Source organism: Onychomys torridus, chromosome 15 (assembly GCF_903995425.1).
Source record: "Onychomys torridus chromosome 15, mOncTor1.1, whole genome shotgun sequence".
NCBI classification, from domain to species: Eukaryota; Metazoa; Chordata; class Mammalia; order Rodentia; family Cricetidae; genus Onychomys; species Onychomys torridus.
In genome coordinates, this window is record NC_050457.1 from 37,361,076 (window position 1) to 37,382,343 (window position 21,268).

Here is a 21,268-nt window from a genome sequence, read left to right on the forward strand (position 1 = left end):
CATATAAACTATCTTTTCAGGACAGGAAAAAAAAAAAGAAAAGAAAAGAAAAAGTGTTAATGGATTTTGTTTCAGCAAGGACGGGTCTCATGTGAGCATTCTTATAGATGTGTAGGCATAGTCACCTGAGAATAAAGGAAAGTCTGAAGGTGTTCAAGGAAGGCTAGAAAGAGCATGAAAACTTAATGTTTTCTGATTCTCATCCAAATATAATAATCAGAACTGATTTAACCTCCTAAAACAGTTACTCCCATGAAAACATTTTTAAAAAAAGGTTAAAAGCACAACACAGACAAAACTGTTTTCACGAACGTATCAGGCAAATTACCCAGTGAGGAAGCAGGCGGAGGAGCAATGAGAAAGGAAATGAGAACAGAAGGAACAAACTGGACACAAGGAGCAAGGCAATCTACTCAAGCCTCACCAACAACTATTAAATGTAAATGACCTAAACTCCTCAATTAAGGCTGAATGGCTATGACCAAGTTTAGAAAAAAAATGAACAATTCAACTGAGGATTGACTTTAGGGAACAAATTTTAAATATAAACACAAATTATTTGCAGTAAATGAATAGAAAAAGATAGAAGTCCAGTAGTATAAAACAAAAAATTAGAGTGATTGCATCATTGTCAGACAATGTGAACTTTAGAGCAAAGAATAATACAGAGAACAACAAAGTTTATTTCATAGTGATGAAGGGATCATTTTAACCAAGAAAACTGAGTACTTATGTATCTAACACTAAGTCTTCCAAATAAACAAAATAAAACATGATAGAACATCAGAGTGAAGTAGACAAACCCACAGCTAAAAAGAGAAATTTTTGTTTCACCAATTGATAGTTAGGGGCTGGCAATCAGCCTAGATATAATAGTATTGAGCAACACTGTCCAACAACATGACCTGGTTAACTTTTCCATATCACTCCACACAGCCACAGCAGACCTCCATTCTTCCCATGCGCCTTTGAACATGTACTAAATTAAATAATTACCTACTATAATATATAAAACAAATGTCAATTCGTTTAGATAGACTCTAATAATACTAAATATGTTTTCAGCGTATAATAGGCATAATCCAGCCCTTAAACATTGTTATCTGCAAAGTTCATGCATAGGAACCACAAAATGGAGTTGATTGATAACCCCCCCGCCCCAAGTACTACACACACAAAAAATTTACAATGTTTTAAGTTAAGTGTGGGCTATGTGTGGTCCCCAGACTAAGGGCCTGCCATTATCGTAGGATTGAATTAAAAGTCATTAACAAAAACATCCTTTGGAGACAGTTTCCAAATATTTGAAAATTAACTTGCTTCTTGCCAGCTTCTGGATTGAAATCTCAAAAGAGTAACTAAAGTCATCTTGCACCAAATGACAACTTATCCGAGTTTGTGATATGCCTCTTTTTTAATTGGTATGTTTTTTATTTAATTTCTTTATTTTACTTCCCGACCACAGTTTCCCTTTTTTCCTCTCTCCACCCGCAGGCCCCCAAAGCAGGACTTTGGGGGAAATTTATAGAATTGAGCATTGGTATTAGAAATGAAGGGACTCGGGGCTGGAGAGATGGCTCAGTTGTAAGAATGCTTGCTATTGCAGAGAACCTGGGTTCGTTTCCCAGAACCCCCATCGCACCTCACAACCATTCATATCTCCAGATCTAGGAGACCCACCTTCCTCATCCAGCACCAGGCATGCATATAGTACACAGACAGACATGCAGGCAAAACACTCAGAAACATAAATACATCTCAAAAGAAGAAAGAAAAAGAAAGCAAGCCACACATCAATGGTCATAGCTTCTTCAAAGAGAAAGTAAAAAGAAAACCATCAGTTAAATCCTAAATATTCTAAAAGAATCCTAAAAGAAATAATAAAGATAGAAGTAAAAACCAATGAAGCTAATTAATAATAGAAGAGATGCAGGAAGCCAGAAACTGATTTCTGTTTTTAGAAGAATAAAATTGATGTGGCTTAGCTACACAGATCAGGAAGAATTTTAAAAGATGTAAATTGCCAGTACTTTACAAATGACAGACACATTATTTAAGTATTCAGAGGGTAAGAAGAGAATATTTGCAGCAGCTTTCTGCCAGTAAGTTTGATAATATGGATGAAGTCGACACTTCTTTGAAAGGCAAACCTTCCAGTCACATTCAAGAAGCAGAGAATCCTGATATTTCTTTGTCTACTAAAGAAACTGGAAACATCGTTAAGGAAACCTGGAGCTGGCATCATTGATGGATCCTGCCAAACACTTTGTTGCGGGGTAAGGGGAGTATTGGCAAGGAAAAAATATGTCAGTTTTCTGTATTTTCTAGAAAATTGAAGGGGAATGAAAACTTTACATTTCCTTGTAAAACCAGCATTAACCTGAACTAAAATCAGATAATGACATTACAGAAAGACTATAGATCACTCATTCCACATGCACAGAGATGCAAGAATTCAAAACAAAATCTAACAGTATCAAACATAATGGCATATCAGTAGGATGTTATAACCAAGTTACATCTATCCTAGGAATGCAAAGTTGGTTTTACATGAAAACTTCAGTCTGGGGCTAAGCCTATCTCAGTAGTTGAGTGCTTATCTAGCACGTGCCAAACTCCAGGCTCAATCCTCACTGTCATCAAAAAGAAAATAAATTTAATTTTCAGTATCTATAAATGAAAAACTGAAATCCCTGATGATTTCCAACACCAATTTCTTATAAAAAATTCTCAACATAGTAAGAAATAGAAAGAAATAACAGGCCTAATATAGGCACAACTGGCAATTTGTCCTAAGTTACTAATGTAAAAGAAACTATGTCTTTAAGGCAAATCCTTGCAACATTGTTTATAAGTGAAACTTCAAAGCAATATAAATGCCCTAAAGCAAGGGAGCTTGTTAATAAATAAGATTTGGAACCTCAATTGAAATGGTTGAGACTGGAAAATATATATTGTCTTCTGTTAAAGAAAATGAAAACGTTAAGTTCACATTCATTTTTTAAAATTAGGCTATAGAAACATGTATTTGAATAAACTGGGAATGAATATGTAAAAGTAATAATAATGTGCTTTGTTGATGTGTTATGAGGAAATTTTATTGTTCTAAATTAATTCTCTGTTTTATAATGTCTTGAAAATATAAATCAAATTAAGATGAAATAATTGTTTTTCAACAATTAAGAAGAGGGTCTTTATTAAGCCTGGGTTTCTTACGAATTGATAGCAATCCCCGAGAAGGGCGGCAGGTCCACCCAGTTCCAGCAAAGCATGCCTGCTCTTTTTCCAGGAAGAAAAGGAATCCAAATTTTATTGGATCGTTAACTTCAACCATCTTTCAGCTTTGACATAATTTTTAAAAGATACTTAAGTTGTCAGAACTCAAAGGGCCACGAAACCCTCCGGAAAGCAGGAGCTGTTGAGAGAGAGAAGCTGGGTAGCTTCTCCTGAGGTCTGAAAATAAAAGTGAGTTCTGTCTGAGTGAGCACCTTGCCTGTGGACCTACTATGAGTTGTTAAGAGCAGTTGGTAAGCTGTAGATTATTCACTACGTTTTTCCTTTTTTGAGCCAGAAGAATGGAATCCAGAGGCTTAGAATAATGTATTGACAGAGCTCAAGAACTATTGAGAGAGAAAACTAAGTACTTTGAATTGGAAAAAAAAAAAAAAAAAAAAAAGAAGAAGAAGAAGTTGAAAATCTCTTTCTGGATCTATACCTATCCATGTATATTTTTGTTCTTGAAAAATTGCCAGTGGCCAAAGATGGTGATAGTTGGAAAGGAAGACAGAAAATTTTTCCCAAGAAGTTGAATGAAGTGTTTAAAGGATTGCGCTTTATAAATGCCAGTAGATTAAATTTCCTTTTATGATATTGAAATCCTATTGAGAAGACTTTTGCTGGATTTTTGTCCAAACATCACAAAGCTGTCATGGCATAAATAATGCTTTTGGTCTTGGTCAAGACTACCAGATCTCTGGCATGCTTTTTTTTCCCTTCAGTCCATCTTTAGAGGGATCCAGGAATTCTAAAATCACACGTTAAGTATCGGAGTGCATTTGTGCGGTTTTGGGGGAGGGGGAGATGAGGAACTGGGGTGTAGGCCCAAGTCAAACATTTATGTGTAACACATGATGAATAAAAATAGACTGACCTTCCTCCGAAACTAGTTTTGTTATAATTCCAGGAATGCTTTCCCTGTACAAAACTTACAAATTCATCTCCCCTGTATTACAGGTTTTGTTAGATTTAGGGATTGCAAAACATTGATGGAGAGGCTAAGCAAACAATTATTTCCCCAAAGAGTTACCAAGTCATATATTTATTAAAATTTGTGGGGTAAAATCTTAGGGGAGGTTTCAGTCTTACTAATGTAGCTCAGATATGCCAGGAAAAAATGAGTGGGCAACTTAGGCTTCAGCCATCCTGCTATTTGAATGGTGCCCAGGGAGACTACCCTTGTGGTCTTCAGCCAAACACGAGAGGCCATTAAGATTTGACTCAGCTGTTACTATTATTTCCTCCTTCGTGTTGAATATAAATAATGGAATACTAATTTTAAAGGAAATCTTAAAGAGCTAATTCAGTCTGCTCATTTTGTAGTTGAGAACTTAAGGCCAAAGCCATATGAAACTGTGGCTGGTGAGTTTGAGCACTCTGAGGGAGTGTCTTGTCACATCAGCACAGACTCCCAGGGAAGCAATCAGAGGACTCAGAGTTTGCAGAAGCAGGAGGTTTTCATGCTGTCAGGGCCCAGTCAGTTGGAAGTTACCACTTCCTTCCCAAGTTCCAGGTCTTATTAAAAATGTCTAGCAAGAAGAGCTTTCTAAACTCATGCTATTATTTTTGCTCCAGTTAAAAAAAAAATGTTGTTTAACTTTGAGAAATTAATTTGGGTTGCTCATGTCAAATTATTAATAGACATAAAGGAAAATAAATATGTGGGTTTATTAGTCACACATGTTGCCCAGTCAGAGCCACCATCCCTAGCTCAGTAGTAAACATGTCAGTGTGATTCTGCCTGCTCCCTGGTACCTGCAGGAGTCAAAGCACTCACTTACGGCTCTGGCGGCAAGATCTAGGTTCAGGTATTCCATGTAGCACTTCGCTTCATTTTCTCCTTGGGACAGTGTACTGATAGTGCCATTGGGGTCACCACAGCAGGTAAAGTAAGTAATGGGTAAAGATCCTTAGCAGCATTGGAATCTGGAGAAATAAGCATTTTTTAAACATCAGACAAGGCTTCCTCTCTGCTAAAAGCAAACAGCTAGTAATGGATGGAGCCAAGATTTGAAGCTAGACTTTTATACTCTGTAGCCCATGCTTTCATTTTTTAAAGCAATCCCTGGACAGTTTTTGATGGTTTGACTTTTTTTTATTAACCAGTGACTAATTTTATTAACTCTTCATCTCATCCAACCCACTGTAAACAGAAATAACATATAGTGTGGTTTTTCATGTCTTCTTGGTTGGACATCTGTGAACTGAAAATGCTCCTTTACCCTTTCAGTTTCCTTGCTTAGTCTTTGCAAATATTTAGAATTACCGAAATAGAGAAATATTCTTTCTCTTCCATGAAAAGTTCATTTTCTTGTTTTTTTTGAATTGATGTTCTAGACTTTGTTTTCTGAGCAGCAGTTACTGTAGCTGAATATATGAATAATATGGAGACCAAAGTATAGGAGACTATGAATATATTTGTAGTATAAATCTAGCTACACGTGTTCATTCTGGGGAGAAAGCATTTATGAGTATTCTGCAGAAACAATTATATGCTTATAAATAAGATTACTTGGTTACTTAACATGAACAGTTGATATTTTTGTAGTTAGTTTATTATGAGGATCTGCAAATATTTAAAGATAGTAACAATCACATTACCTGCCTATTGGATTAATACATGTTTAAAGTTGCATTTTGCATATGGCTGTGGCCATTTCTGGAAGAATATTGGTTCTCTTTTGAGTCCCTGCCTGCTGTCAACTTTTAAGAATCAAAGCCAATTAAACATTACTGTTGTGTTCCATAACTTTCTTTATCAAAGTTTGGACCTGCCCTGCTTCTCTGGAAAATCCATTCTCGAGAGTTGTCTTAAGCATAACCACTAATAGACTGTTTAGCATCTGCAGAGGCCGTTTGTTGCCAGGATTTCACAATCATTGCCATTTAATCCAGACACTATCCATGTGAGGTAGGTAGAGATATTCAAGCATCCAAGTCTCCTGCAGGGGAATTTCGGTGCCTGTAGGAGTATTGTGATTGGCACCGACTGTCCCTGATTTCCCAGAGGCCAGACACCTGGAGAGGCTTTGCTGCAGGCCCAGGTACACTCCAATATTTCAGCACAGGGGATATTCTCTCTCTCTCTCTCTCTCTCTCTCTCTCTCTCTCTCTCTCTCTCTCTCTCTCTCACACACACACACACACACACACACACACACACACACATAAAGATTCAGCAACTTTCTGCACCTTTAACTTGTAATAGACCCAGTATCTATATCATGTCATTCTATGACAAGGCTGTGAAGTAGATGCTGCCATCCCTACTTTACAAATGAGAAAACTAAGGCTAGGAAGTTGCCCACACTGGAAGAGTAAGTCTAGCTGTCTGATTCCAAAGTCAGTGCTTCAACTATTATCAAATGCAGCCTTAAAAATGGAGTGTAAAAGTGACCAAGATCAAAAAACACAATTGACAGCTTATGTTGGCGAGGATGTGAAATAAGGGGAACACTCCTCCATTGCTAGTTGGGAGTGCAAACTTTGGAAATCAGTATGGTGGTGTCTCAGAGAATTGGGAATCAATTTACCTCAAGACCCAGCTATACCACTCTTGGGCATACACCCAAAGGATGTTCAGCATCAAGTACCATAAGGACACTTGCTCAGATATGTTCATAGCAGCGTTATTTGTAATAGCCAGAACCTGGAAACAACCTAGATGTCCCTCAACCAAAGGATGGATAAAGAAAATGTGGTACATTTACACAATAGGATATTACTCAGCTGTTAAAAGCAATAACATCATGAAATTTGTAGGCAAATGGATGGAATGTGAAAAAATATCATCTTGAGTGAGGTAACCCAGACCCTGAAAGCAAACATGGATGTACTCACTTATAAATGGATATTAGCTGTACAGTAAAAGATAATCATTCTACGGTCCACAGACCCAGAGGAGCTCAGTAACAAGGAGGGGGAAATAGAATCGATCTCACCAGTGAACTTGGGAGTGTATGATGGTGGGAACAAGAGGGACCAAGTGGTGAGGGATACTGGAGAAACGATGGAATTGATAGTCACGGCGGGGTGGCGAGGTGGAGCTCCAGTGCAGTGCAAACTCCATGGAATCTACAAGAGTAACCTTAGTCTTTACTCTTAGTAATGGGGAACACAGAGCCTGAGCTGGCCATCTTCTGTAACTAGGCAAGGCCCCAAGTGGAGGGATTGGGACATCAACCCAGCCACAAAACCTACAGCTTATCCTGCCTGCAGAGTGTTCTGGGAGCAGAGCCTAGCAGAATCCTCATCAAGGAGACCAGAGAGACTTTATCCTGCAGCTGATGGGAGCAGATGCAGAGTCACACAGCCAAACATTAGAAGGAGTTCGGGGAGTTCTCCCACGGGGTGGTGGTGGTGGTGGTGGTGGTGGTGGTGGTGGTGGTGGTGGTTGTTTAAAGGAACCAGAGGGATCAGGGACACCAAGAGAACATGGCCCACAGAATCAATTGGCTGGGACTCATGAGGGCTTGCAGACATCAGGGAGCCTATAGGGGTCTGATCTGTCCTTTGCATCTGTGTTATGGCTGAGTATCTTGGTGTTCCGGTGGGATTCCTAACAGAGGGAGCAGGGGCTGTCTCTAACTCTTTTGCCTGCTTGTGGGACCTTTTTCCTCCTCCTGGGTTGCCTGGCCCAGCCTTGATGTGGTGGTACGTGCCTCATCTTATCATAGCTTGTTATGCTGTGTTTGGTTGATGTCCCTGGGAGATCTGCTTGTTTCTGAGGGGAAACAGAGGGGAGGATGATCTGGGGGAGAGGGGGAGAAAGGGGAGAGAAGAGGAGGGGAACTGTTCAGGATGTAATATATGAGATGATAATAATAATTATTATAATAAATGGAATGTAATTTATAGCTTATCAGAATGCTGGGAGAACATGGAAAGAAAGCATACAAAAGAGGCCGGGCTAAAAAGATACATCCTTTTTGTAAGGCAAGGCAATGCCATGTAACCGTTCTTACCTACAGTGTGCCTCTTAGAGCCTTTCACTTTCTCCATCATCAATCATGGCATTCTAAGTGAAAAATATTTTTGTATGTTTTTCTTTTCTACTGGTAATTTTGTGGAAAAATAACTACTTCTTTGTAATTGCTCATGTTAAAACTGTACCCTGAAACTACTGAAAAATTAGCTTTAAAAAATTGGTGGGAGTTGCTGCCCAAATCCTGATTGGTCTTAATAAAAACCTGTAGCCAGATGTAAGGGTGAAAGCTGAAAGATCAGAGAAGCAGAGCAAGTCACAGCCACCACCTCTTACTTCACCAGCTCCTCAGCCTGAAAGAGAGTGAGTTCCTGTCTCCTCCCGCCTTGTATTCCTTTCTCTGCCCAGCCATATCACTTCCTGTCTCAACTTTCCTAGTGCTGGGATTAAAGGTGTGTGTCCCTAGCTGGGATTGATCTCTTGTTTTCTAGGGTGGCCTTGAACTCACAGAAATCCAGACAGATCTCTGCCTCTGCCTCCCGAATGTTAGGATGAAAGGTGTGTGCCACCACTGCCTGACCTCTATGGCTAACTCTGTGGCTGGCTCTGCCCTCCGATCTTCAGGCAAGCTTTATTTGTTAAGAGTACAAACAAGGTATCACCACAAGGAGTTTCTGTTGCAGGCTCCAGGTCTCCAGTGTTCTCAAGCCGTTTTAGACTAGTTTCTCAGGACTGATTTCAGAAATATCCAGTGTTTGTACATGTGTGTGCTCATGCATGCATGCATCCGTGTGCACCTATATGCGTACATTCTTATGTGTTCCATCTAAATTGATTGTTCAGAATGAGTAGTGAAACCCTGAGTATTATTAGATGCAGAACTATATTCTCTAAACATTATCAGTGTTTTATGACATGCTTTGTAAAACTTATTTCTGTATGAATGATTATTTATAGTTTTACTTTTAAAGAAAAATGTAAGTATATATTATTGTGTCCCTAGATGAAATACTAACAAATACAAGAAAATTCAAATATAAGGTATTTAAGTGTTTTAATCACTAGTTCCTATATATAAGAAAAAAGTGTAATTATTTTATTTTTAATATATCAATATTTTATTTGAAATTTCTTATTTTTTTCTGGCTGTCTCTCTTCTACTTGCTAAAAATTTGCATAATCATTATATGCTAAAGAATAGGATAATATTTTGAAGGGAAGGGGATAGTGTTTTATTTGGCTATAATGTTCAGTGATGTTTTGAAATAGTGGACGATAATATAAGGCTATTTTATCTTGGAAATGATGTTCCTAGTATAAATATGAGCTATGGAGAGCAAGCTTTAGTTTTCTCCAAACACAGGATCTGAACATCTTAAGTGTCTCAATGTAAAACTTGAGTTGCTAATTCTTCTCTTTCTGTTTTCTAATTTTAGGTTTTAGTATAAAGGCAGTGCCATTCCAGAATGCCATCTTGAATGTAAAAGAACTTGGAGGTATAACTTTTACAATCCTCTCTACATCTGCCCTTGACTTTACAAGTTTGCTGTTCATGTATTACATGTAATTAAAATGTGATAATTTGTTCCAGGTGATTGATTTTTACTTTTTTCTTAATGGTATATTTTATAGTAATACTTCCATCCCTTTACATAAGGATTAGCAGTTATCCTAGAGTTGTAAGTTGTATAAACTTCGCTTTCTTTTGTGTAAATGATAGGACTACACACTAAGGACAGCAAATGCTATATCATTGCTTTTACTTGTTAATTATTCTAAAAGGAAACGTAGGAAAAGAATCTTAAAAAGTAAATAACGAAATGAGCTACATAGGGCAAAGAATTGTATTTAAGTGTGAATTTCTACTGCAGGTTCAATTGTAGTCAGGCTTTTTAGAATCTATTTGTTCCGATAATAAATCTTTGCCAATGGGTTCTTTGCTGGCCAGGCACATTTATTGGATAGGCTGTACCCCAAAGCATACATCAGTCAGTCTTTCACTACACTCTCTGTCTGGCATTTTTTGGGTTGTGTTTTATGTCAGTCAGGGTCCTAACCCATGCAAATAGATTAACAAAGAAATCAGTCAATCCAGTGAACCTACTAAATTCTCTTAACGGCACAAGAAAATGCCGAGTGCCAGAGTTCAGTATAATATCGGGGAGTTTAGTGACTTCGAAAGGTCTCTTCTGTCTTCTTAATTACTGTGTGATGGTGACCTTACCCTGCTTTTTGTTATTTTCTTCTCCTTCTCCGTCAAGGTCATTTCTAATTGTGACTCATTTTTAGTGCTGTGGAATGGAAACACTCAGCATTATGCCATCTTATTAATGATTGATGCCTTCTTATATTGTTCAATAAAGTGTTGACTGGCCTTCCCAGGTGTCCAGCAGTGTGACAGCTGACAGTGACTTTTCCAGCATCAATACTGAGAAGTGTCTGTGATTGAGCAATTACAGGTTTCTCTTAAGATGCGTGGTACTACCATTTGACAATAAAATCCTAGGAACATGAATGTTGATCTTAGCTAGAAAGTTGGCAAGCAGTAAAACATAAACATCCTTGAAATAACTTCTGGGTAAAACATTCTTAAACTGCTTTCTAATAGATGGAACATTTTAATCATGCTTTGGTTTCTGTTAGTTATTCTCTCAGTGACAATATTATTTGTAGATGTTTTGCAGTCAGAGATCCTAAGATAAAAATCCGTAGAATTTAATGGTGTGGTTTGAAAATTCTCTTGGTTTTAATTATTAGGCTAGATTTAAAAAAAAAAAAAAAACAACAAAAAACCTTTATTGAACATTCATCAATTATAAGAAACTGTTGTGAATTGGCAAGGGATTTATTGTATAAGATGTTTATTTGGGTGAAATAAATAGTGAATGTTTCTGGACAGATAGGAAAAATGAATGCTTGAAGTTAACATTGACTCTGTGCCATTAAAATTGAGGGCCATGAAAGATGAAGTTGGAGGGCTAGGGTTATGTAGGAGAGGAGTATGTTTTTTCTCAAGGAGGTTTAACCGAACTGTGCCCTGACAATTGATGAGATGAAAATTACAATGGAGAGGATCCCACAGGGTTTGGTGGCATGTGTTTGTTAGGAGGTTGAACAGCATAGGTACAAGACAGAACCTTGGGGATTGGAGCAGTAAGCTAGTTCCAGACTAATGATGCTTGGGTCTATGCATGTATTTGTGTGGAAGAGCAGATTTCTGGCCCGACCATAGATTAATTTTCCTCCCTCACCTCTAACAACCCTATTTCCACTGAAAAACATCAACGTCGTAGAACAATTTGTATATTCTATTTCGCAGCCTCAGAGGTGGGCAGCAGAGGGAGTTGGGTTTTGATGGGTCATCCACTTGCTTATTTATGGAAAACTTAAGGAATAGGGAGCTCTGTTGTGTCTGATTCCAGAAGGATCATGTGAGAAGCTGGGCTAGCACATCTAAAGAAAATCCAGTTTTCCTGGGGTTCCAAGTATATTCTAGGTACCAAGGGAATCATCTCAATGTAAGGTGCTGGGCATTTAGGGAGATTTCTAACAGTGAAATCAAGTTTCCCTGGAACTAACTCAGGGGGAAAGAGTTGAGTGTTTCTGGACCACTATGGGATTCAGCAGTGTGTGGTTACTCAGAGATAGGGTCACTGGAGGTCAGTTGGTTTGTCAGTGTCGGGAAAATGCTAAATTCAAGGGAGAAACTCAAGGAGGTAGATGATAAAGGTAGGCAGCTGATGAGAGCTAAGGACAGAGTGAAGGATTATGAGGAAGACACAGGCGGTTGTCTTCATCCCGGGTTAACTCAGGAGAATGGCATGCCCTGCTCCTCCCCACCAGCCGAGGCAGGCAGAACCTTCCTCTACCCTTTCAGAACATTCCAAGGCTTTTCATCACCCCCCCACCCCACCCCCCGCCTTCCCAACCTTAAGTTGAATGTCTTACTGTTTCAAAATAAAAAAGACACGAACTGTGTCTTCCTTATTTAGTAAGGAGAAATGGCTTGGGATGAAATAATGGTGATTAGTGGAGTTTAATGACAGTCACTGCAGGTCATCTTAATAACAAACTATGTTTGTGCATGTAACTGATCCATGCTTTGTATGCATGTGAGTATATCATATATATGTGATATCATATATATATGGATACATAGTGCTATACTATTGTTCATTTCTGTTTTGCGATGTGCATTCCCATCAGTTCCTTCTTACACAGTGTTTTCCCACCGTTTACACAATCATTCTGCCACAGTGTGTCTAGGGCTGAGAATAAGTCTTAAGAAAGACCCAGCCCCTGTAAGCTTGGTGGTGGAGGTAAACCTGAATATGCCTGTGGGAAATGGATGAAGATTTGGAAAATAATAACACGAGTGGGGACAAACCACATATGGAAGTCCTAGAGAAATGATGATGTAAAGACAGCCTGGCAGTAGGATGGGCCAGTTCAGTTTTTACTGGTCACAGTAGCTTGCCCTTTGCATCTCACCCGTCACTCCTGCTGGGCGGCACTGGTTGTACCTGTGGTTTTATTGGCATATATTAATTGTATATCATAATGGGTTTCATTGTGACATTTGTGTACCTCTATACAAAATATTTTGGTCATATTTACCTATTTTCCTCCTGCCCCTTTCCCATTTCTGTTGATTCCCCCTCTTCTCAACCAGCCCTTTTTTCTCCTTTTTTTTCTTCTTTTTTCTTCTTTCTTCTTTCTTTCTTTCTTTCTTTCTTTTTTTTTTTCCTGGGTTTTTCGAGACAGGGTTTCTCTGTGTAGCTCTGCACTTTTCCTGGAACTCACTTTGGAGACCAGGCTGGCCTCGAACTCACAGAGATCCGCCTGCCTCTGCCTCCCGAGTGCTGGGATTAAAGGTGTGTGCCACTACCGCCCGGCTCCTTTTTTTTTTTTTTCTATAGAAACTGATTTCTTTTTCTTCTTTTAAAAATTATTTTATTAAGAAAATGTTTTTACTCATTTTACATACCAATCAAAGATCCCCCTCTTCCCTCCTCCTGCCCCTCCAGCCTCCCCCTCCCAACTCTCTCCCTCTCTCCCTTTCCCTCCCCCCCCCTCCCCTCCCCTCCTCTCCTCCTCCTCCTCTCTCTCTCTCTCTCTCTCTCTCTCTCTCTCTCAATGACCCAGTGAGCTTAGGTTGCTTACATGAGCTTGAGTAAGGGGCTATTTAGGAGAACTTTGGCATCTTATCAGTGGCTACATCACTGAAGAATGTCTCCTCACTTCCATGGCAACTATGAACTGCCCGTAGCTCCTCAGGGAGGGCTAGGGCTTGTGAGTCACTCTCCTTCCAGGAGGGCGTGTTGGGTGGGTCAGTCCTGGGCAGGTAATCGCAGCTGCTGGGCAAGGACCATTCATGCCCAGAAGACAGTGTTCTACAACACACGGGCTCTTCAGTGCGCTCCTTCATTTCCCCTCTTGCGTGGGCCTTGGATGGGATGGTAGAGATGTCTCCTTTAGTGGTGAGTGTTCCATAGTCACCTACTCAGAGCATCTTCACCTTGAGTCTTGAGTCTGCCACCCGGTGCTCTGACCAAAGCTGACTGGAGCCAGCAACACTGATCTATGATCATAAACATACATGACTGAGAGGCACAGCAGGCCCATTTAGCAGAACAACAGTAGGGTGGTTCTGCCTGTCTTTAGGTGAAGTCAGGACTCTAGACTTTCTCCTTGTTTCTCCCTTCTGTTCTTCCCCTCAGTATCCTCAGTATATGGAGAATAGATACTGTTGTCATCTCCCATGCAATAAGACAACAGGGGCTAGATGTGAGGCAATGGGCGCATGCATGTGTATGCAGTGTGCAGGACATAGGAAGCAGTTTGCACAGTGCATGTAGAAGAGCAAGTGTTCCCATGCATCATCTTCCATCATCATTATTGTCTGTGCCACTGAAAGTCTACACGTGCTGATATTTTTCCTTAGGATTGCATCCATAGGACGACATCTTGACAAAATGTGAACACCTTGCCCTTACCCAAAAGCTTGGAGGAGATAGTGTCTTGTTACTGTGGCTGCTTCACCATCCATTTTTCTTTTTTTCCGGTCATTCTGATGTTTTGAAGTTTTTCAGATCAAACCCTTGTTCTGACTCCTGATGCTATAGCCCTGCTTCTCCCTTCTTTTAACTGCTTCAGGGCTGACTTCCGCATACCTCTCATGTCCAGCCCATTAGAACCTTTCCCAATTCTAATTAGTCATTCGGCAAATATTTCCAGAGTACATATTCTCTAGGCTCCTTTCTAGGGAGCTATGGTGGCTATACTTAGCAAGACAGCACTGTGTAGTTCAGAAGAGAGGCAGGAAGTTCCCTTGTGTCCTCCTTACTTCCTTAAAAGCAATTATGATTCCTACAGGACTAGAGGGAATGGCTGAATTAATGCTCTCCTGATCCTGCCCAGCTAAAGCGAATGTCGACCCCGACCCAGTTACGGGTTTTCGTTATTCTCGTGGAGTTGGTTTTACCAGTACGGGCTTTCACTCATGAGGGTTTTCTCCGAAATTAGTGTCAAACTCTTCTCTTCCAGTTGACTTCATTAACCTGGTTATGTCTTAGAGATGCAGTCTCACTCACAGCCCAGGCTGGCTTTGACTTCCCAATGCTCCTACGTGCTGGGATTTGCAGGCCTGTGCTTCCTCTGGCTTCCCCTTTTCTGATGTGTCAGCTAGCAGGGATCCTGGATGGAAGGTGGATTTTTCCTTCAGTCAGTTTTTCTTCTCCAGTGACTTGTGTCCAGACTTACTCCCTGTGTTTGATTCTGGGCCCATCCATGTTCCTGAGTATTTTCTCATCTGTGAAATGTGGTGGCAATAGTTTCTACAGCAAGTCGTCTTGTGAGGGCTCAATTAGATGAAGCTGGCCTTGTCTGCAGCTAATATTATGCAAGATTTGTGTTCATTAAAATTATAGTCTCACTACTCCCCACCCCCCCCCCCAGGCCCACCCGCAAATTAAAACAAACAAAAATCCAGCTTTCAATGAAACTTTTTTCTTCATAGTCTCTTAAATGAACAAATTTCATATTAACTTCTCTCTGCCATTCTTATCCTGCCCCACCCCCTTCATCCCATCATCCCCCTCTCTCTCTCTCACACACACACACACACACACACACACACACACACACACACTATACTCGCACACACCAAAAGCCCACTAGGAAGGGAGTATGTCCTCTCCTTTAGTTCAGCCATTACCATAGACCGAGCACTCTACATGAGCTGACAGTCCATGCTTTTCCCTTTCCACCTCGCCACCTTTACTTCTGTTTTCAGGTTTCACCTGGAAACTCTCTTATCTGTCTTTGCCTCCTAATCATTCTCTGTCTGGCTCGTGCAATTCAGACACATCACCTGGGTAAGTAAGCAGCTGGTGCTTAGCCGAGCCGAAGGCATCGTCTGTCTACTGCGGTGACATCACAGCTCTGATAAGTTTTCAGTCCAGAAATTTGCAATTCCTAAATCTACAGAGTCTTATGCATTCATGGATGGTCTTTTCCCAATTGGGAAATTTCATATAGGAATTGATAGAATACAGAGGTGAAAATTTTATTTCTTAGAAAGCTTGGTTTTTGTTTTTGTTTTTTTTTAATTAATAAAACTCCAGATATGATAATATCCCCTAACTGAATTCTCAGACCATGAATGATTTTTGCCAAAAGCCTCCCCCGCCCCAGTATTCTAGTGAGTTATGTCTGAATTGTGTTTCCATCCTCCCCCGGCTAGCCACCATCCCCACCCTGTACCCTCTCTGGTAGTCTTGTCTTCAGAGATGACATTCAGAAAGGCAAGGGAAAACTGACAAGCAGTTAGCTGTCTCTTACACTGCAGTATTAATGGCTGCTAGTTGTCAATCAAATGGGGGAAAAATCCGTGAAGTTCTGGGTGGTTGTTGTTGTGGTTTGCTTTGTTTTGTTTTGTTTGTTTGGTCCCCAACCTCGTAAAGAAAAGCAGGCACCAAAGAGCCACAGAAAGTGCAGGCTGTATGGAGTCACCCGCCTGCCTGGTCCGTGCAGTTGTGACGGAAGGGTTTTTGAGGATTGTCAGCTCAGCCATTTTTTTAAGGCTGCATCTTTCAGCAGCCAGCTGTTATAGGAAACAGATGTTGACCATGTCCTCTTGGAGGAACTGCCTCCTCACAGGGAAAGGTGCTGTAGGCTATCCAGCTAGCTAGCTCAGGGTGCTGTTTATCTGTCCAGCTTATTTGCATTTGTTAATTTCTCCAGAAACTGTCCAGGGCAAACTTCTTGACCGGCAACCCAGGGGGGACAGAGTTGCCTGTTTCTTTTAATTTCTGCCTTTGTATCCGGGCTATTTGATATCCTTCATCAAAAATAAATAAATAAACCAAAGCTTTCTTATCTGTTTCCCTTCGCCGAAAGTCACTTCAGAGGGAAGGGTGGTTCTTATATTTTCGCCTACACCCTCTCTTCCCTGTGTTTATTATGCATTACTTCTGGGGCCCTGCTGCACATCTGATGGGAGAAAAAAGGCCTGGGACGTGCTTACAAATCCTGTAATTTCTAATTCTTAGGGTTATGATAGTCGGGGAGGAGTAAGACAGGGTAAGCCAACGAGTTGCTTTGGCACCAGAAAAAAAAAAGAGTAGAGTCAGATGTGTAGAGGGTGTCGTGGCCTGAGAGACAGGGGGGCTCATTAGAATTTCTTGCTGGTGTCAGGGCAGCATGCCATTTGAAAAAGTTCTAGATATTGGCAGGGATGGGTGTGTGGACCAGAGGGACAAGGAACTGTGTCCAAGGCAAAAGAAGGCGCTAGCAGAGCAGGAGACCCGGATAAGACCATGACCACAGAATACTGTGGAGCCATCCAATTGAGGAAACTCTAGGCAGCTATACCCAAGAAAAATATGAATGTTCTGTATCTGTTACAGTATTGTAAGGAAGACATGTCACTTAGCAAGGATTGTTCTCTCAAGATACCCGGCCACTTTATGTCTGAGCCTCTCGCTATGTTTTGATATCTGTAAAGTGCAAGCTTTAATAAATCACCCCAAGTTTATTTCCCAAGGGATTGGGCTGGAAGAGAAAAATTAAATTGCCTAAAGCTCTCGGGAAAGATGCTTTGAGAATGGACAGTGGTATTTTTACTAATTCTCTTTTTATAGTTGTGGATCTATTGTAATATATAGTATTGTATGATTGAAGCTTCTTGATAGAGCATTGTTTCTTTATCTAAGAAAATAACCAGGCCTTTCTTGACTAGGAATAACCTTGACTCTTGGCTCTCTGGGCCATGTACTCTATCACTTAAGCTTAGGCTATACTAGGGGAAATGATGTTGGTATAAAGCCAAGTCACTTGGATGCGAGTTAAAAGGCCACAGCTATCTGAATTGGTTGAACAGGATCCCAGGGTGGTGGTGTTCGAGCGTTTTTTACACTTGCTAAGGGAATGCTGAGCCAAACAGTCAGCAGAGCCAAATAAATGAATCTAGAGGCCCAGAAGTCGATTACTGGCTCATGTAGACCTGACCTTAATTTTTTGTTTTCTCCTGGAGGAGTGCCCTAGGAAATTTTAAACATCTATCTTTTTGGTCATAGTCCAGTATAGTACTGAACAGTCCACTTCTAAGTCTGTATACATAACGATTATTCTAGAAACTCGTTTCCTGGCCTTTTGACCCCTGGCAGCAGCGTTCTCCTGTGTTTCAGAAGGTTGCACTGTGTCCTGCTTTGGGAGGAGTGGGTCATTCCACACTTGCAGCCCTACCAACCGTCCCTTTGGAACATTTGTCATGTGTTCTCAGCTTAGTATCTTGTCTCTCACAAGGGAGTAAGTATTAGTGTTTCTCCCGGGGGCTATCATAATAACAACCAATTTTCCTTGTGTATTTGGTCTCAGTGTGGTGTTGCAGCAACAGCCCTGCAAGTCAGGTGACCAGTATTTCCCTCCAACGAAACAAGCCATGGGACATTGGGCAAGGCCCTTAGCTTTTCCAAAGCAGTTTTCTTTTCCATGCCGATAGCTGGTGATGCTGACGGTTGTTCTCCTGTTGGAGTATAACCTAACCCATGCATGACCTCAGAACTCACAGTGTCTGCCTTGCCCTGGCTGTTGTGAGCCTTAGAGGCCACTGGGAGCTACTGCAGAAGTTGTCCAGCGCTGGGTGCTTACTCGCCCTTTTATCTCAATCTCAAGTTATTTGTTTTTGTGTTAGTTATGGTAGATCTATAGGTAATTTTATCATTTTTTTTTTGTGTTGTGTGAGCAGGAGATAATACATACATACATGCATATGCATACTTTATATGTTATATCCTATGACTGGAATTGGTACAGGATGCAATCTAGGTTGAGATGGAGCAAAGGAGATTTCAGAAAGGAAAAGAATACAGACAAGAACATATGGGAACAGAATCATGGAGGGAACAATGGGTTTGGTTTATGGATAGGATAAGATGGGAGACCTTTAAAGCATTGAAAGACACATCGTGCAGACTGGAGAGATGGCTCAAGGGTTAAGAGCATTTGCTGATCTTCCAGAGGACCCGGGTTCAGTTCCCAGCACCCACATGGCAGCTCACAACTATCCTTAACTACAGTCCCAGGAGACCCAACACCCTTCCACAGGCAAAACAAAAACACCAATGCTCATTAAAAATAAATACACAATTTTTTAAAAAAAGAAAAACACATCACAACAATATCAGCAGTTTTGAGGCAGAGAGTACTTTGTTAAATTATTCATCAGCATACTGGAGTAATAATAGGCCCTTTAGGAGGAAAAAGACTTGTTAGTATTTAATTCATGTTAGCTAATATTGACAGCATACCTGGCCTCAAGAATACAATTACTGCTGCACATGTTCATGTTTGTACATGGGTACACATGCATACAATCATCCTTCAGCTTATTTCTCCATATGTTTTCATGGGAGAGAGGCATTGCCCATAATGATTATGCAAGCACGCAGACTTCCATAGGTTCTTATAATTGTATTGGCATCTTTGCAACTGGAGAAGGAATAATATGCTTTTAATGATAAAGCACTTGCCAAATGAAATTGAGGCTCTGACATACCCAATGCTGACTAAAACAGATGGTTGATGCTGTTGGTGGCACCATATACTTACTGACTTTTAATTTCCTGAGGTCCAAAGTATTGTAAAAAGACTCTATTGAAGATGCATGGTCATTTAAATCTTGAAGTTACCAATATTTTGGCTGTCCTTGTGAGAGTTAATAGTGTGAACAGTTTTGTTATGTAAGGTTAGCTATGAATTTTAATACATAAAGTTTCTATTTTCTTTCCCTTCCTGTCCCAAATCCATGGTATTGAACGTGTGTGTGTGTGTGTGTGTGTGTGTGTGTGTGTGTACTACCAAACAATGGCAAATTAAATCTGTAACCAAGATAGATTTAAATCTATAACAAAGAAAAGAACACAAGACAAAGCTTAAGATTCAGACAATAGAAACATCAAATAGAAGTTGAATTCATCAGGATTATTAATCAAAGAGCTCATCAGAGTTATTAATTGGAACTCCACATTTGGAGCTGTGCCTTTATTTTTCTTTTCTCCTTGCACTAAGTGGTGGATAGCAGCTGTGTTTACCCACAAACGAAATCCTTGAATGTGGGTGCTAGACCCAGAAAGGTAGGGCAGTGTCTCAATATATACTGACTGCCAGGTGGGTTAGAAAGCCCACACACAGGAGACAAGCCACTTGTCTGTCCCCATTAATCTCCGAAAACAGACAGTGGTAAATGAAAAAGCTGGCAGACAGAGATTCTCAAACAAAGATGAGCATGTAATTATGACCCACCACAATGTGAACAAAGTCAACACCGCAAAGATAGCCAACCGAAAATGGGGAGACAGTGTATCAAAGACCTGGAGCTAATAGAGCGGTCAGAGGGTATTCAGAGAGCTAAGGAAAGGCTTTGCATTCATGAGAAAGAATAAAACAGAGAACTTAGGAATTTAAATTTGGCTTTAAATTTTTAAATGAAAATGTTGACACAACTTACATGTAAATTACTGAAACTAAAGATGAAGCTAGAGAATTTCCTAAGAATGCCACACAAAATGAGCCCTTTGCAAGTCTGAGAGAGGAAAAGAGCTATAAGAACTAGCAACAAAAGACAGATGTGTCTGAATGAACATTCAGGTGTGTGTTCTTAGTGCCAGGTAGGAATACAGACAGTTGGTTGATTAGGACATCTTACACACACACACACACACACACACACACACACACACACACACACACACACCACGCATGTATTACTTTATATTTTTAAGTGTATATATGTGGTGTGTGTCTATCATAGATGAAGTCGAGCAGATAAACTGAAAGAAGAGTAGACCCTATTATATTCATACATGGAATATAGACTACAATTAACAAAAGAAAATTTGAAGTTTACTTGAGGATATACATGGCAATGTTAAAAATTAGGTAACATATTCATAAATGGATTTTGAAAGCAGTTCAGAAGGCTGTTATGTTCAACTCATGTAATAAACTTAGACAGGGGAAAGAATTCCCCCAGAATCAAGTACATTTTTTTTCTCATGAAAACTTTTTTTCAAAAGAATGGATTTTTTAAAAAAGATTTTTTATTTGGTTTATTTTATGTGTGTAAGTGTTTTTCCTACATGCATGCTTGTGCACCATGTGTGTTCCTGTTGTCTGTGGAAGTCAGAAGAAGGCATCAAATCTCCTGGAACTGGGATTACTGTTGCTTGTGACCCACTGTCTGGGTTCTAGGAACCAACCTTGATTTCCCTTAGGATCAACAAAAGCTCTTTACCACTGAGCCTTCTCTTCAGCCCCTAAAGAATGAAATGTTTAAGAAAGGAAATACAAAGAAAACACAATACATTCAGGAAAAATTTCAAGAAAGAAATAAAACCAGCTAAAGTTATGATAAATAAAAAGCATATATATATATATACACATATATATATCACAATAAATGTAAATAGCTTAAATTCATTTCAAAATACCATAAAAATAACATAACATCTTTTATAAGACAATTCAACAAGATATATGGTAAGATAAAAATAAAGGTGTTTAAAT

The 21,268-nt window shown here is 39.9% G+C and overlaps 1 protein-coding gene across 1 annotated transcript in view; it reads left to right on the forward strand.

The window, feature by feature from the left end:
• Arl15 (ADP ribosylation factor like GTPase 15) overlaps positions 1–21,268 on the forward strand; it is a 273,220-nt gene that overhangs the window by 29,231 nt on the left and 222,721 nt on the right. Inside the window, exon 3 of the mRNA XM_036207377.1 lies at positions 9,637–9,696. Coding sequence (XP_036063270.1) covers positions 9,637–9,696 — 60 coding nt within the window. The remainder of the gene's footprint in view (positions 1–9,636; positions 9,697–21,268) is intronic.